Source organism: Impatiens glandulifera, chromosome 1 (assembly GCF_907164915.1).
Source record: "Impatiens glandulifera chromosome 1, dImpGla2.1, whole genome shotgun sequence".
NCBI classification, from domain to species: domain Eukaryota; kingdom Viridiplantae; phylum Streptophyta; class Magnoliopsida; order Ericales; family Balsaminaceae; genus Impatiens; species Impatiens glandulifera.
In genome coordinates, this window is record NC_061862.1 from 141,583,610 (window position 1) to 141,602,676 (window position 19,067).

Here is a 19,067-nt window from a genome sequence, read left to right on the forward strand (position 1 = left end):
GACGTGTAGTCTAATGAATGCACGGAATTAGACGTACAGTCTAACTCATCGGATTTAGACGTGTAGTCTAATGAATGTAAATAATTAGACATAAGTCTAATGAATACACGAAATTGAACGTACAGTCTAACTCACCGGAGTTAGACGTGTAGTCTAATATATTTACAATTAGACGGGTAGTCTAATTTAACCGGAATTAGACGTGCAGTCTAACTCAATGGAGTTAGACGTGTAGTCTAATATATTTTCAATTAGACGGGTAGTCTAATTTAACCGGAATTAGACGTACAGTCTAACTCAGTGGAGTTAGACGTGCAGTTTAATAGAAATTGAAAGTTAGACGTGCGTCTAACTCCTTCTGACAAGTCTGAGGTAGAACCGGAATTAGACGTGTAGTCTAACTTAGAGGAGTTAGACGTGCAGTCTAATGGTTATTGGATAATTAGACGTGTAGTCTAATTAGTGAAAGTTAGACGTGCGTCTAACTCCTTCAGACAAATCTGAGGTAGAACCGGAATTAGACGTGCAGTCTAACACAGTGGAGTTAGACGTGCAGTCTAATGGTTATTGGATAATTAGATGTGTAGTCTAATTAGTGAAAGTTAGACGTGTGTCTAACTCCTTCATACAAGTCTGAGGTAGAACCGGAATTTGACGTGTTGTCTAACTCAATGGAGTTAGGCGTGCAGTCTAATAGAAATTGAAAGATAGACGTGCGTCTAACTCTTTCAGACAAGTCTGAGGTAGAACCGGAATTAGACGTGTAGTCTAACTCAGTGGAGTTAGACGTGCAGTCTAATGGTAATTGTAATTAGACGCAAGTCTAATTCTATTAGACCAGGAGGTCTAATAGATGTTTTTCTTTAAGAAGGAGATGTGTTATTTCATTAGACTGATTTTCACAATCCGTCTAATTGAAATACGTCTAATGCTCAGTTTAAGCAGTACACTTGAATCTAGTATTTCACCTACCCACGTGTTATAGCTGTACCCTACTTATGCTCCACTTTCTAGTGAATATTAGTACAACAGCTATATGCATCCAACCAAGGAATGTCACGTAAAGAGAATTTTCCTCACATTACTTGTTTTGCAGGTACATCCCTGATGGAATATTCGGCGCACTACCAGTGATGTACGGCCACGATCCTTGTGCTCAGAACCTGCTGTGTACAATGGAGGCTTTCCAATGAAAGAGTGTCACGTGTCATTCTTAAAGATTCGACCGTTAGCTCCTGCTCAGTATTTAACAAATCTCAAGGACAACGGACAATCAGCCTTAACAAGCACAACTGCCAACCTTATGAACTTGCCAATCTTGAGAGAATTCAAGCCTTTGAATATTCATACTTTAAAGCTTCTTTCTGATTGTACTGTGTGTGAATCAAGAGAGAGCTAGAATCAAAACACCTTTAGCTGAGTGATATTCTTCATCTTGTAATTGAACAGAAAATGTTCTTTTCAATAGTGAGTTATGTGTGTGTGTAAACTGTATTTGATTCGAATAATATTATAGTGAATCCTTCCGGTGTTTGGAAGAAGGGGTGACGTAGGAGAGTTTCTCTGAACATCCATAAACAAACTGTTGTGTTCTTCATTTCTGTCATCTTTTTATATTTCATCTTGTGCTTCAAACCCAAGTAAACAATTCCGCCTTGAATTAGTTTCAAGTGTTTACACAAGTTTGCGTAGAATAGAAAGAGAATTAAATCCCTAACAGAATTTCTTTGAAACCGTTTTTCATACGTCTTCATCCTTAGCCAGACCCCCGTCTCTATCGATAAAGCCGATCCTATCAGTTTCCACGTAGTAGTTCGATAACATCAAGATGCATCCTAGAGAGACGATGACTAAATTTGATGAGAGATTTAGTAAGATTATCACTAGTCTTTCCACTTTGGGACAAGACTTATAGCAACAGAGAGTATGCGATCAAAGTCATGCGTGCTCTGCCCAGAGAGTGGGATATTAAAACGATGGCGATGAAGGAGTTTAAAGATCTCAACAAGATGGAGCTCTATAATTTGCTAGTCGATCTGAAGGCTTATGAGTTTGAGATAAACTCTAGGAATGAAGAGGAGCCTTCCACATCTGCCATCTTTACCAAGGCGTTGGTGACTGCTGAGGAGCCACCTACTACCACTACTGTGAAGACTGCTTTCGAGCAGATCAACAACGATTCCATGACTCTCTTCGTGAATAAATTCATCAAATTCATGAAGAATAATAATCCTAACTCAAGCTCATCAAATAATAACAATGATGATAAAAGTAACAATACGGTTAACTTGAAGTGTTTTAACTGTCATAAACTAGGACACTTCAAGGTGGAATGTAGGAATCCAAAACGTGATGACAAAAGAAAGGATGACAAGAAGAAGAAGAAAGAGTTGAAGGCTCTCAATGTTGCTGATAGCAAAGCCAAGTGGGCTCAAAGCGACTCAGATGATTCATCATCCAGCGATGATGAAGAAGTTACCTGCTTCATGGCAGAAGAAGATTCTTAGGTATTTGACTTCTCCTCTGAAGAGTTTACAAGAGATGACTTAACTGTTGTACTCAATGACATGGTCATGGAGTACAAGAGGTTTCTAGACTCTTTCAACGAGATGTGTTTAAAAAACAAAACTGATAACACTTCTTCATCTCAAGAACCTGAACCAAAAGTTTATGAAAACAAGATGGTTGAGCTCATATCTGAGAATAAGAAGCTCAAAGAAAAGATTCAAATACTTTCTTTTGAAAACCTATGTTTGACTTATGTGGTCAGTTCCTGGACAAGGTGTGGAGATGCAGTCAGATAGCATATCAGTTTACTGAGGCCTTCTAGATGCAAATCCAGTTTAGGATTTGACAATTCCAGCCTAGACCAGTCATCAAAGAAGTTAAACTCGGTTAAAGAAGAGCTTAAGACTATAAGCTTTGTCTGGGATAGTTTAATTGATAAATGAACTAATCTAAGCTGTGAAGATCTAACATTAAAGGATGAGATAATTTATGTTAAGCCAACTGAAAGTTAGCTGAAGCACAGGAAGGGAGTAGCCATCAAGTTTGGCAAATGAAAACTTGACAAGAAGTCAAGGAATTTCAGACAAAAACCATTCTCTAAGGTTAACGGATCAGCTGCTAGAAGGAAGACGTTTGCTAAGCTAAAATCTTACGCACTATTCACAACACATCATGGGAAATACATCAAAATAACTCAAATATGGATTCTCAAAGGACAGAATAATTAAGGACTAAATTAAATGTGAGTACCAAAAAGCTGTAAATATGTAATTTTATAGCTACAATAGGTCATCTGCTTGGAGGAATTTGTCTGGTATGTGGATAGTGGCTTTTCTAGATACATGACCAAAGATAGACGGCTACTGACTGAAGTGAAGAAATGCTCAGGGCCTAAGATCACTTTTGGTGACAACAGCAATGGTAAGACCATGGGTAAGGGTAAGATTATTCATGGTAACATCACCATCAATGACGTGTTACTTGTTGAGAACTTGTGTTTTAACCTAATTAGTATAAACCAATTGTGTGATAATGGATTTACTGTTGATTTCAAATGCATGCATGTCTAGTTAATGATCAGTAGGGCAACACCATATTTACCGGAAGTAGCGTATGAAATATTTATAAAATGAATTGAAAAAATAAGATATCTAATCTCGTATGCATGATAGCCAAAAATGATCAAAACTGGTTATGGCATAAGAGATTAAATCATCTTAATTTTAAAACTATTAACAACAATTATTCACATGATTTAGTCTCTGGTTTACCTAAATTGAATTTTTCAAAGGACAATGTCTGTCCTGCTTGCCAGTTGGGTAAATAAGTCAGATCAACTTTTAAGAGTAAAGGGAAATCTCAATCCAACTGATGCCTGAAACTATTGCACATGGACCTGTTCGGTCCAATTCTAGTAAACATCTTGGGAGGAATGAGATTCACCCTGGTCATTATGGATGATTTTTCAAGATTTACTTGGGGTTATGATTTTACCTTCTAAGGATCAGACGGGTGAGAATTTAATTAAGATCCTTAGAAAACTTCAAGATGAAAAATCTTTAAGAATAATTAAAATTAGAAGTGATCGGAGAACCGAGTTCACCAACTGACACCTATCTTCTTACCTCGAGGAGTCTGGAATTAGACACGAGTTGTCTAGTGCCAGAACTCCACAACAAAATGGTGTTACTGAGAGGAGAGTTAGAACACTTAATGAAGTAGCGAGATCTATGTTAGTCGATTCAGGTGTTTCTCAAAAGTTATGGGCAGAAGTCATAAACACAACTTGCTATACACAAAACCGGTTAATGATTAATAAACACTTTAGAAAAACAACTTATAAACTCTTTTATGGAAGAATTCTAAAAGTTTCATATTTCTCGAATTTTCGGGTGTAAGTGTTTTATTCACAACAATGAGAAAAATCATTTGATTGTTTTTTATTCCAAAATAGATGTTGGAATCATGTTAGGCTACTCCTTAATTAGTAAAGCTTATAGAGTGTTTAATAGTCAAACACTAACTATTGAAGAATCCTATCATGTTGTTTGTGATGAATTTGTTGAAAATAATTCTAACTAAATCATTGAAATTGCCAATAGATTAGAAGCGACAAGTCTTGAATATGATAGTGATGATGAAGCTTCGGTCAATAGGATATACTCATCTAATCAGATGGCTGATCCAGTTGAGAGTCAACCAAACGTCCAAACTACAAGTTAACAGACAACTGATAGTTCGGACGTCGCGGGGCCGTCTGACCAGATGTCTGATCCCTTAAGACCAAGCTTCAAATGGAACAGAAATCATCCACCTGAATTGATAATTGGTAATACCAATGTTCATCTTAGGACCAGACACCAATTATTGGATGAAATAGAAAACTCCGTTTTTATTTTTCAAATTGAGCCAAAGAAGATCAATGAAGCATTGATTGATCCAGATTGGATCAATGCAATGCAAGAGGATTTGAATAAATTTGAAAGAAATAAAGTGTCGCATCTGACTCCAAGGCCGACTAATCAATCGGTTATTGGTACCAAATGGGTTTTTCGAAACAAGTTTAGTGAAGATGGCTTGGTTGTGAGAAACAAAGCCCAATTAGTTGCTTAAGGCTATAGACAAGAGGAAATTGACTTTGAGGTGTCATTCGCCCATGTTGCTAAACTTGAAGCAATCAGAATCTTCCTAGCTTATGCATCTTTTAAGAATTTTAAAGTTTATCAAATGGATGTGAAAAGTTCATTTTAAAATAGAATTTTAAATGAGGATGTGTATGTTGAACAACAGCTTGACTTTCAAGATCACTCCTTGCCAAATCATGTTTTTAAACTTGACAAAGCGTTATATGGTCTTAAACAAGCTCCTAGAGCTTGGTATGATACTTTAACTAAGTTTTTATTTGATCATAATTTTATAATTGACATAGTAAACAAAACTTTGTTTAGGTTTATTAAAGATTCTCATATTTTGCTTGTTTAAGTATATGTTGACGATATCATATTTGGGTCAACTAACCCCAAACTAACTAAGAAATTTTCTAAGTTGTTGTAGGATAAATTAGAAATGAGTATGATGGGAGAATTGAATTTCTTCATTGGTCTTCAAGTTCGTTAATTTGAAGATGGCACTTTCATCAAGCAGGCCAAGTACACCAGGGAGCTGCTAAAGAAGTTCGGAATGGAGAGCTTCTCTATTGCAACAACTCCAAAAACCTCCTCCATCAAGCTTGATAAGGATGAAGATAGCCAAAATGTCGATATGTATTTGTAGCTTTATTATTATTATGAATGAAGCTAAAATACAGTAAAATGACAAATCAAAATTTTATATAATCATTAAAGACCTTATCAATAGATATTAGTAATAAACCTTAATAAAAATAGTTAAGTAAGATTTACTTATATCAGTAAATCATAATAAAAAAGTGAATACCAACTATTTTGATATTTAATCCAAAACGGTTAGTATTAAGTAATAACAACTGCAATGAAGGAGTTCGACACGCTGATGAGGAACTTTATCTAGGGCAGTAGCGGAAGAAGAGGAAAGACAGTCAAATGGACCTCTCTTTGCAAAACGGAGGACGAGAGAGGCATCGTCTTAAAGAACTGTATCGAGTGGAATAAATCTCTCACCTTCAAGCATTTGTGGGCTTTGGAGCGCAATCAGTAGTCACTATGGATCAAATGGGTGCATACGAGGTTTATGAAATACGAAACCAGCATCTAGACCTGCAAAATTCATGAAGGTATGAGATGGTCTCTGAAAAAGATTATTAAACTAAGAAGCGATATTACAGATCTTTATGACATCCAGTTAGGGACGGAAAAGACACTCTATTCTGGCACGACCCCTGGTTTGAAAACCAGCCTATCATCCACAAAGAGGAGTTTCAAAATACCCGTATTAGAAGGGACTGCGCAGAAGCAAAAATAAAAGACATTAAAGACAGGAATTTGGACTCACCCCTAAGAAGAAATCCAGAAGGACAGAGGATACTTGATCATATAAGTAACATACAACTACACGATAGACCAGATATTCATTAATGGAAAGTTGAGGACAATGGGAAGCTGGTATCGAAGAAAATATGGGAGGTAACCTGGGAAAAAGCATAGAAAGTAGAATGGGCTCCTCTTGTATGGTCAACGAAGATTATCCCTCGACACCAGTTCATTCTATGGCTCGCCTTCTGGGAAAGACTTAGCACTCGTGATTGTATAGGCAAGTATATGAGCATCCTAGACGCAAGTTGTCTTCTATGTAGAGTAAATGAAGAAACCATAGATCACCTATTCGGGAGTTATTGTATTGCTTCGGTGCTTTGGGACATATTCTATAAAAGCCTGGAGCTGATTAGTTTCCCGAACGAATGGAATGAAATCAAAGAAGCGACACTAGTCAAAGCCAATGGGAAAAGATTTTCAACAAACGTGTTCAAGTGAGGCTTCGGAGTAGTGGTGTATAACATTTGGCAAGAACGGAATGCAAGGGTATATGACAGAACCCGCAGAAGCGTTGAAGAATTATGAAAAGATATTGTATCGGATTACAGCACCCTCGCAGGAACGTGGAGAAGAATAAGAATTTTAAGCACAGAGTAGAACTAGAATATCTGTAGGAATTGGAATTTACCGTTTTTTAAACTCACTAGAATTAAAAGCATTGTAATCAGATAATTCATTTACGTTTTTAGTTTTTTTGCTTTTATTTAGAATTTTGTGACTTCAAAATCATTCTAGGACAGTCTAAAATGATCTCTTAAATTCGTGGTTTTTTCCCGTGTTTGAGAATTTTTAATGAAATGACGCTAAGTTATTTTTCAAAAAAAAACTCATTTAGAAAACTATACTACATTAACATTTACACTAACAAATAGGATGTGCATTGCGAGAACTAATGCAGTTCGAATGACATATATTTTAATTATTTTTGAAATCTCGTGTACAAATCCCATATATTAGTGTGCACTAATACTTGCAATAACTCATTTAGAAAATTATATTGCATTAGTGTTTGCACTAACAAATAGGATGTGTATTGTGAGAACTAGTTCAATTCAAATTACAATAAGGTATAAATCCCATATATCAGTGTGCACTAATATTTGCATTAACCCATTTAGAAAATTATACTACATTAACGTTTGCACAAACAAATAGGATGTGTATTGCGAGAATTAGTGCAGTTCGAATGACATATATTGTAATTATTTTTGAAATCTAGTGTACAAATCCCATGTAATAGTGTGCACAAATTTTGCACTAACCCATTTAAAACATTATACTGTATTAGCATTTGTACTAACAAATAGGATGTGTATTGCAAGAACTAGTGCATATCGAATGTCTAATATATTATACATCTAATTAGTAACAAATTTAGCGTTAACTAATTATTAATTATTTATCACCAACCCCATCTACCCATGTACTTCTTCACAAATCTTATATAATTTTTCTTCTTCATTTTCCTTTATTCCATCTCCATCTTTTCTCTACATTTTTCTTACCTTCTTCTTCATTTTACATCATTCATCTATCATTTTCTTTTCCAAAACTCCATCTTTAATCACCACCTTAGAGAGAATCTTCAAACATTAGTCACTAAAATCAAGAACATCAATACATTAGTTTTTCATATAATCACCATTTCAAGGTAATTATGTCTACATTTATATTTTATATCTATAAACTCCATCACTTACTTCATCTATTCTTATTTTTCATTATATTTACATAAATATATATATATAAAGATATATATACATTCGTTGACTAATTATGTTTATAGATAGATATACATACATTCATTGACTTATATATAAACATATTAATTTAGTGAATAAAGATCTTTTAATTCATAATAATAGATAATTATGATTTTCTTGCTTTTAATATGTATTGTTTCAATAAAAGTGCATCTAAATTATTTCAAACAAATCTAGAATAAAAACATCCATATGCAATGCGTATATTCTAGAAGAAATATCCACGTTGTTTCATATTATTTTGAATCGAAGGTGAATTAAAAATAAAGACAACCACAAAGGAATAATGAAGGGCTAATAAAAATAAGAAAACCATTGATTTCGATTTTCAATTACCTTGGACGTGGAACTGGTGGTTCATTAAAGAGATTTATGTCTAGAACAAAACTTTAACGGCTCACAATTATGTCTTATTGAATTGTCTAGAGGTGGATCCATATTATAGGTAATGAACGATTCAATTTGAATTTCAATTAAAAACTTTATTGCCTAAAATTTATTTCATGATTGTAGGGTCGTTTGTGACATGAATATCATATTAGAGATCCAGATGAAATAGATTGTCATTTTATGTCATGGTTCTAATCAAAGGTGATGAACTTATGATCTCACTTTGATTCACAATTGATATTATTTGGTTCAACACATGGTTAGTGATGTGTTCATTAAATTTGTTTTCCTAGTTGTACAAGACAATCAGCGAATTCCAAAAAAGAATCTACCTTATTTCATATCATTTGATCCTAAAACGCCTGCAACCACATATTCAACTTACTTCATCAACCATTATGCCTGGAGGGCAGGTGATTACGGTTCTAATAGATCAACGATGAATAATGGTTTGCGTTCATGAAAACGATGCTGATTACTATGGACTTTTGGAAGAAATTATTGAATTACAATATTCTGGTCCATGTTTTCGTGATGTTTTATTTCGATGCATATGATTTGATCTGACAAAAGGTACTAAAGTTAATCCAACCTATAGATTGAATGACATTAACAAGAAACATAGATACACTAAATACGATCCATTTATTCTTGCACAACAAGGCATACAAATTTATTATTCATACTATCTAACCCCAATGAATGATCATGATTATGAATGGTTGGCCGTTTGTAAAACAAAAGTAAGGTGAAAGATTAAGGAAATATGGAAAATGAGGTGGAGGTGGAATATCAATAGGATTTTCCAACCATTGAATTGTATATTCCCCTCAATATACCATTGTAAAATGTCAATGATTTGAGTGACCCAAGTATTTTGAATGTTGAGTTAGATGAATCATGTTAGATTAATCTAAATAAAGAAAAAGGGAAAACTATTTAATTAAGATTAATAGGAATTCATTAAATAAGTTGAATTAAGAAAAACGATTTAATTGATTAAATGAACATATGATAATTAAAATCAATACGGGTTATGTGTGTACTTTTGTAGAAGGACATGTCATGGCAATTCAAGTTACATAAATGTGTAGCTTTGTCACAATAGAAGCAAAATACATTGCTGCAAATGAAGTTGGTAAGGAGTTGTTGTGAGTGATTAGATTTCGCCTAGAGCTTGGTATACAACAATAGGATGCAATTATTTTCTGTAATAGCTAGAGTGTCATAGATTTGAGCAAGATCTCTACATATCATTTCAAAACTAAACATATTGATGTGAGATTTCATTAGTTAAGAGATGTAATATAAAACCAGTAGATGAAGCTGAAGAAAATTCATACGGATAAGAACCCGACATACATGTATACAAAGATTGTTCCAAAAGACAAGCTTGAGCTCTATTGTCGGCTTGTCGGCATGAATACCAAGTGATGACTTGAAGATTGATGTGCCTCTCTCCTTGAGCTGAGGGGGAGATTGTTTGGCCATGTGGGTCCAGCCCAATTAGGCACTAAATTAAATAAGAAAACTCGTGGGTTTTTTTCATGTTTTTGGAAATTTTTAATGAAATAACGCTAAGTCGTTTTTCTCAAAAAAAATTAATAAGAAAACTCTAAGAATTTTATTCACTCTATCGCTACTAGAAACATAAAGCATTATGCTAAGAGACCAGAAATAGAGAAGAAGAAATGGAGGAAGAAGAAGAGAAGGAGGCAGTAGCAATCTCCTTACCTTCATCACCTTTAGATTCTAATATCTTGTTGTCTTATGTCTAGACTTACATTGGTCTGAATGAAATTAGTATTTCTCTATATGTATACCTCAAGTTTAGGTTTAATTTTTTGAAGAACAGTTGTATATATTTCTTGTTGGCCCCTTGGTTTTTACCCTCCAGGTTGAGAGTATTTTCCACGTAAATCTGGTGTTGTTTATTATTTTGATCTCTTATTTTAGATTTGAATGACATGTGCATTTACCCATCTCACATCAATTGATAAAAATAGAAAAGTATTCTTCGTTTCAAAATTCCCAACACCCTAGGGGAGATAATCATATTATTTTGATCTTAGAATCTCTAAGTAGTACTTATCAAATCCTTCTCTCTATTACTACTACTTTCTTTTGGGATTTAATAATTCTCGAATGAATGATGGATAAGGTTTTGGAAATATGAGTTTGTCACAAGGATGTATTCAACGAAGTATCTAACCTCGAGAGTAGGGAGACAAGAAACCAGAAACCAAAGGAAAAGACAAATGGTTTCCAAAATCTTCAATGGCGTTTGTTAATTTGAAAATGTCTTTTATCCAAGCGTTGAACCTACTAACATAACTTAAGTTAATTAATCATATTCTTTTGTAAATAGAGAGGCCCTTAATGAAAAAAGATTGAATCTCTTCTATGAGTGCCACAAGATGAGGGGAGATCACATGGACAGGTGTGTCGCCCTCATGCACCTCATCTAGGACTACATCAATCAGGTGTGTCTCCCTCAAGCACCTCGTCCAGGACTACATCGATCTGGGAGCCATTCCGGTCAACTAGGTCACGTCCAAAATTCAAGATTCTGTGAAGAAATACATCATTCAATTATGGGAAGATTTTATGTTTAGTTAAATTTTAATTAATTTTTTTAAGCGGTACTATGTTAGATTTGATTTCTCTTTTTATGAGAATACATATATATCCTCTTACGGAGTTCGTTATAAAAAACATTTATGTCATTACTAGGGGCACTCCACGAGATGATGATTTGAATCTCAATTTTATTATAAGTTATTAATTATGTGTAACCTCAAATTTTCTTTTATGAGAATATGCAGGCAGTCTATCACGGCTCGATTCTATTAAAATAAATAACAGTATACGAGTTTTTATTAATTTATTTTTATATGGTTTTATTTCTCAATTTTTTATTTTATATTTTTAAATAATGGAGTTGAATGGTCATGAATAGTTTAAATAAAAAAATAATTTAAATTATTTATATACATTAATTGAAGCAATGAGAAAAAAATATAAATAACAAATTTTGTAGTGATGTAAACAATAATGTACCTACCTAAAGAAAGTTTAATTTTTATCAATTTGATTTCCTGTCTTGAACTTGATATTGACTCCCTTTGATCTTATAATTTTTTCTACATGTAATTTCAATCAATATCTGGACTAACTTATGATTTTTTTCATATTATATTGGCATTTCATTCTCAATGTTTTGACTAATGCTTAAGGTAGTATTATCTTTCACCCATTGCTTTTGGAAGAAACTAGGGACAAAGGCAATTCTATCCTGACACTGTGAGGTGGTGTCATAAAGTGGAGTTGAGATATGTTGTTTTCTAATATGTGCATGTGCCTCGAACTGTGTCATTTAATATTATTTAAATTAAACGTCATTTAATGAGTCTAGTCTAGCGGCAATAAGAGGTAGATACTAACCCTAAGTTCCTGAGTTTAAGTCAGTCAGGTGACAAGTTTTGCGCCTTGTTAAATGATTAAGTGTATTTGCGGATTACATATTTAATCTGTTTCTCCTTTTCAGTTTTTCAAAAAAAAAATTCACTTAAGAGCATCCCCATCGGTAGGTACAAATCTGATGTGGACAAAATTTGTACCTGGGTACACTAATGGGGAGATGGGTACAAATCAGGAGACAGAAAATTGAGTAGCAAAGTTTTGCTACTGGTACAAATGAGAAAAAGTCAAAAAAGTGGTCCCCACTCCCACTTTTTTATAAAAAAAAATAAACATTTAAAATTTTTAAAAATAAACCGTTTTATTTAATTTTTTATTTAACAAAATATGATTTAGTAGTCTATTTTTTCTAAGTATTATTGTGATGATAATTTCCTGAATTATTTTTAAAAATTATTGATTTTTTTAATTTTTTAATATAATTTATAAATATTAGTTTTATTAATTTAAACAAATTAATATAATAAAAAATAAAACAAGATTACTTGAATTATTGAATTAAAAAATATTGTATGAATTAGATGATGTGAATGGTGAGACCACAATTGTACTTGAGATGGTTGGGGAATAGAGGTATAAATTGAGAGGTATAATTTATTTGTGATGTGGTTGCTGATGTGGCACATATTTGTACCTATGTATGGGTACAAGGATGGGGATGCTCTAATGAGTCTAGATCTTCTGTTTCCTAAGCTGTGACTCAAACTGTGACACTTCAATATTTCCTAAAACAACAACACTTTAATTTCCATTCTACAATGAAGTGCGTGGTTTGATAAAATTATTAAAGTTGCATATAGTTTAAGGTAGATGGGATAGTAGGAAATAGCATATCCCAAACCCGTAAAATGGAGTTTGTAGGTGAAATTTGACGAAATGGCCCTTATAACATCCAAAATTCTTTTCCCAAAAAAACATCCAAAATTCCAAAAATAATCTAACCCCTTGAAAATTGACCTTTTGGACCTGACTTGCCCTTAATGTTTTTTCTTATTTTCTTTTACTCTTTACTTCATTTTTTTCTTCTATTCTTCTCCCTTCGACTATCCCCGACTCTAGACTTCAGTCGTAGACAGAATGGAAAAAAGACTAACTCTAACAATGGAGGAACTCTCCTTACTATCCATTTTCGAGTAGGTTCGGAAGATTCATATTTTGGCCTCCGAATCAAATGCCAATATTTTCAAAGTTATTATGAACCAATACAGATCTAAATGTCAATCAGTCATGTACCAAAAACAAACAAATTCATAATGCGCAAGAGAGAACAAAATAAAAGTAAACATGATTATTCAGAATCCAAAACATTCAATTTCTAGAACTAGAAAACACATAATAACTTGAGAAAAAGCTGAAAGATTCATATTCTTGATCTCATAAAAATCAGATATCTGATGAGGGACAATGTATAGTTTGTGTTAAGCGTTGCGTCACATAGTGTATAGTTTGCGACGTCAACGCAAATTAGAATCCCCTACTGAAAAGTAGAGAAGAAGACTGTGATCATGTCGTGATTCCGGAGATCGCCTAAGAGCATATTCACGAGGGAGAGAAGTCGTGTCTGATGTATGGAGAGCAAATGTCGCTTGAGTCCATTGTAGATCTCACAGAGAAGAAGAGACGCGAAGAGAAAAAAAAAATACGGCGACTGGCGAGAGAAGAAGAGAGAGAAAGAGAAGACGAAAAGGGGAGCTAGGTTAGATAAAGAGAAACGAGAAAAAAGGGCAAATGAGTAATTTGACGGACCTTAAAGGTTATTTTTGCAAACACTATTAGGCCTAGATTATTTTTAGAATTTGAGTTATTTCGAAGGTTATTTATAAAATTTCCAGTTTGTAGCGTTATTTTTCTGTTTTCTCTCTCTTGGAACCAAATTGACTTTGGAACCAAATTGGTTCATTATACTTTTTTAAAATTTTTTTAAAATAATCAACATTATTTTATTTACTCATAAATTATATCCCTTGATTTATTAATAAAAAATTAAAATATAATTTATTTCTTTAAAGAAAAATTAACAATATATAGTAATATATTTTAATTTTTTTTAAATCTCATTTTCTATAAATTAATACTAATCAACATTTTTAAATAATCCAAAATTTATTTAAATAAACCACAATCAAACCCACAATTGGTTGAACATTTTGTATGTTGTTAATAATTTTATATATATAACTATTTTCTGAAATTTATTAGTTTCAGTACCAAAAACACCTATCTAAATATTTGTAGAGAAAAATAAATAATAAAAATATTTAAAGAGTAAAATTACCTTAAAAAAATAAACAAATTTATGTAAATTATCATTTGGGAAAATGTTTTTCCCATTTTTATGAAATTAAGAAAATATGTCTTAACACATAGTTATGAGTCTTAATAATATATGAATGAGACTATCATGATCACTTATTTATTACTCCCACTTTAATTTAATATTTTTAATTTTAATTAAACATTTAGTTCTATAAATAATAATTTCATTTAATCAAATCACCTAAAAAAAACTTAAAAAGGAATGATTGAGTGGAGATAAAGAAAAATGAAAATGCAAAATATGCCATATAGGAAACTTAATAATATTTTCAAAATATTAATATATATAATCTCAATACTCTTGATGTCTACATTAATGCATCATCTAACTAGTTATTTTGGTCCCATTTTATTGTCCTTTATAAATTTTAGATAACTGAATTGATGATTAAGAATTCATTATAAGATGCATGTAGATAAAAAGTTTGATATTTACGGGGAATTTGAGGAAATGACCCTAAAGAGGGGTCAAATTATGTTTGGTGCGGGCCCATGTTTTTTATAGCGCTGGTGACCCCCAAAATATTTTCTGCCGAAAATACCCCTATTGCGTCACGCACCCTCCAGTTGCGTGACGCATCCGAGGGCATTGTGAAAAGTCCACAATGCCCTTACTATATAATAAAAAAAATTACAGTTTCTCTCTTTCTTTTCATTTCTTTCTTTTTTCTTCTCTTTCTTCACTTCCTTTTCTCTTCCTTCTCTCTAAAAAGGACAACCACCGACGAAAGGAATCCCAACGAAGACGGCGGAATCCCAACGAAGGAGATGTCTCTTTCTGCTACTGGTATGCTTACTTCTTCCTTTATTTCTTTCTTTGAACGCGTTGTTTGTATGGGTTTAGGGATTAGAGATTGATTAGGTAAATGTCACCGGCGGCGAAATCCGGGTGCGTCACGCAGGTGCGTAACGCAGGTGCGTCACGCAGGTGCGTCACGCAGGTGCGTCACGCAGGTGCGTAACGCAAGTGCGTAACGTAAGTGCGTGACGCACCTGAGTGACGCACCCCAAATCATTTATAGTTAGTATTTGCATTTCATTGTTACGGTGTCTCTCGATTGATAGTAGAAACCATCTGAATATGTTATTTCTTTTTTGTGTTAACAGTTCAAATATATTGGGTTGATGAAATGCCCTGTTGAAATACCCAATTTATTCTTTGAAGAAATGAGGGTAACTGACAACTGATTTTAGAGTGTTGAAGGCTTGAAGCATGTTAGTTTATTCTTGATTATGAAATCTTCCTCAAATTGGATCTATATAGTTATCTGGTGTCAATCCAAGCTGTGTGGCCCATAAAAGCCAAATTTTGTAGTTTAGGATTGTAGTAGATTGATTAGTTTCTATTTTTAATTTGATGACATAGTTTGTCACATATTTCTCCATTGTCTGTTGAAAACTCAGGATAGAGAGATTGATGAGTTAAATGAGCAATTGGAAGAAGATGCAAAATGTGTTGAACACCTGCAAGTTCATCTGTTGGAGGAGAGAAATAAAATGTCTCATGTAGAAAGAGAGAACGTGAGATTGCAGAGCCAGATCAACATGTTAATTAGTTTGGTGCAGGAAAATGACGACGAAGAACCCTAGTTTCTAGATCTGATCAATCTCTTTTATGATCAACAAAGATCAGATGATATGTGTCTTTATACTGTCTTTTATAAATTGTTTTTTCTTTGTAGAGAATTCATGATATTATCACATAGATGAGTAAGTAAATATGTAATTACATTGGTTTGTAAATCAGACATTACTCAATAATGGTCACCCTATGTTTGAGAACTTTATAAATATTTGAAATTTGATGATTTATACTGAATTTTCGAAGTTTTCGCGGACGGAAGCATGAAAAAATAAAGTCGAGTTTGGTTCGAAATAGGTAAAATCGAGTCAGGTTAGAATCGTTAACCCTGCCAACTTAAATTGTCACCCTTAATATTTTTACAATTGAAACTATACATATTCATTGTACATTTAAAGGAAAGACTAAAGCAGAAACAGTAGACCTATTATCTATACACAACTTATTAATGTCGATTTCAGAATCCTCTTAACAATCATTCATTTACTAGAACAAGATTTCCCAACAACAGATTTAAAGTTATCTAGTTTGGTTCATCTTGGAATCCTCTAGAATGTTGAACAAGAACTGTGGGAGAGAAGCAATTTTCGGGAGATTAGCCAGCAGCTCACCAAGTGAATCTATTCTCGAAATCTTCGGGAGATTGCATGACTGTCCATTACTGCATTATGATCAGAATTTGTCAATTGATGAAATGAAAGGACAACAAAATAATTACTATACAAACTATAATTAGTTGCACTCTACCTGATTAACTATGAGAAGGCTCATAATGTGGAAACATTCTGGAACATTTAGGATATCAGCAGCTAGAGGAAATTAAAAGGAAAAAAATATTACCTCAGAATAACAAAGATTAGCTAATAGAAAAACGTTCCTTGCTTCAGGAAATGTAGTCCAATCTGGCTTACCCAGAACACAGCAAATCTTGTACAATTGATCTGCCTCACTGCAATTAAATAAATTAAAGATTGATAAGCAATAGAAAATTGGCAAGCCATACTCAGTACTTTTGGAAATGTTTACATAGATTTGTGTAATTTCAGAAAATTGCATCTTAGAACTGCTGTTTCAATATTCAATTCAATCCTTGATGGGGAAATTTAAGAAGACTAACAATCACAATGAAGCTATTTTAATATGTTTCTTTATGTATCAGTATTAAATTCGCGTGATTACCTTTCTCCCGGGAAAATGGGACACAAAGTGAATAGTTCAGCTAGTATTGCGCCAACAGCCCACATGTCTGATAACAAGTTACAATTAGATTTCAAAGCATAACAAGGACAGCGTAATTGTAACTGCATTAAAATCGCTAAGCTGAAGATTTAGAAATTCAGGAATAGTAAGCATACAAAAAATTCATCCATTCATGAGAAGAACAAGGAAGAATTGTATATAACATACCAACGGATGGAGTATATAATGGGGATTGCAGCAAGACTTCGGGCGCTCGGTACCTTAAAGTATGAGTGAATGCAAAAAACGTAAAGATGCTGACAGAAGCTTCATATTAAGACGAACTACACATAAAAGGAGGAAGAGAAGGCTCCTGAGATAGAATTGATTAAACTTACCAGCGTGTGGAGACATACTCAGTAAAGGGTGGCACTGATGATACTTCCCGAGCCAGTCCAAAGTCAGCCATTTTTATAATCTGATTGGTAACCAACAGGTTCTCTGGAGAATCAGATAAGAAAAAACAGTTATAATTATCTCATAAGTTGGAAAAATTACTAGCAACTTGTTGACGTAGTGATAAAAGAATTGCAAGAGTGCACTTTATACCATACCTGGTTTCAAATCACGGTGAAAATACCCATTTTTATGCATATGAGCTAGTCCTTCAAGAACCTGATACATGAGATCTCTAATTTCTTTCTCTGAAAAAGGATTTTGCCTGTCTCGCATAATCTGATATAGATTATACTCCTGTAACATAGTCAGCATTCAAAATAATAAGTAAAAGGTCAATTTATATCAAGGTCTGAATTTAGAGATATCTTGGTTAAAATGACATTCTAGACATCACACAAGAAAAAAAAATCAATTTTCTCAAAGAACTTGAAGTTAGTATAGATCTTCAATGTTACCATGTACTCAAATACGAAGAAAAGTTCATTGTTCTCTCTGACAATCTCCTTCAGCTTTATGATGTTAGGATGATTCAATCTGCGAAGTGACTGCAAAAAGAACATCAAGAGAGATGAAATATAATCCTGCAGAAGTAACACTATGAAACTATATACAAGAGGGGAAGGAATGACATTTAAATAAGAGGAGCAAAAAGGTAAAGATGCATAACATCTATCTTCTGTACAGAGGTAAGAGTTTGCATTCTTCATATATTGATCGGGACAAGAAGGACAGATGGGTTCAAATACCTTAACTTCTCTTAAATTCAAGATAGGATAAGCAAATAAAGTACATTACAATGTAGCATGTGCAATCTTTTTAAGTGCCTGTTTGTCTAGTTGTTTTATGAAGGATTTGAAGATTTATATGTATGAATGTATAAAGAAATTGATATCATACTCACTTGGGAACAATTTCAGCATTTGGGTCCAATCCATGATTTTCCAACCTAACAACAATGTTCAGCAGTAATGTGAGACATCAAAAGGAAACCAGAAGAAGCGTTAGACAGAGAATGTGCTAACCAGATGAGACACATCCTACTTGACGCATCCTACGTGACGCACCTGCGTGACGCACCTGCGTGACGCATCCTACGTGACGCATCCTACTTGACGCATCCAACCAACCAACCTGCATTCAACAAATCAGGGCGAATCAATGACGTTTTGTAAAGGAAATTAACACAAACAATCATATGTAAACAAAATAAACACAAAATATAAACGAATATAGTGAAAAAACTTGCTTCGTTCGCCGTTGGAAGTTCTTCGCAGCTCGCCGTTGGAAGTTCTTCGCAGCTCTAGACCATTGAATATAGTGGAATGGTCGACGGTGCCTCTTCGATTCGTTTTTCATCGCTGAAAAAGAAGAGGAAATCTT

General features: G+C 33.6%; 1 protein-coding gene across 1 annotated transcript; it reads right to left on the bottom strand.

Moving 5' to 3' along the window:
• Positions 1-16,853: 16,853 nt before the first annotated feature.
• Positions 16,854-18,461, bottom strand: LOC124943123 (serine/threonine-protein kinase MHK-like). Its single transcript, XM_047483682.1, has 7 exons — positions 18,434-18,461; positions 18,143-18,232; positions 17,843-17,981; positions 17,627-17,729; positions 17,457-17,509; positions 17,229-17,295; positions 16,854-16,998 (listed from the first exon to the last, which is right to left on the bottom strand). The coding sequence occupies exons 2-7, from the start codon at positions 18,143-18,145 to the stop codon at positions 16,869-16,871; spliced, it is 495 nt and encodes a 164-aa protein (XP_047339638.1). The 5' UTR covers positions 18,146-18,232; positions 18,434-18,461; the 3' UTR covers positions 16,854-16,868.
• Between the last annotated feature and the right edge of the window lie 606 nt (positions 18,462-19,067).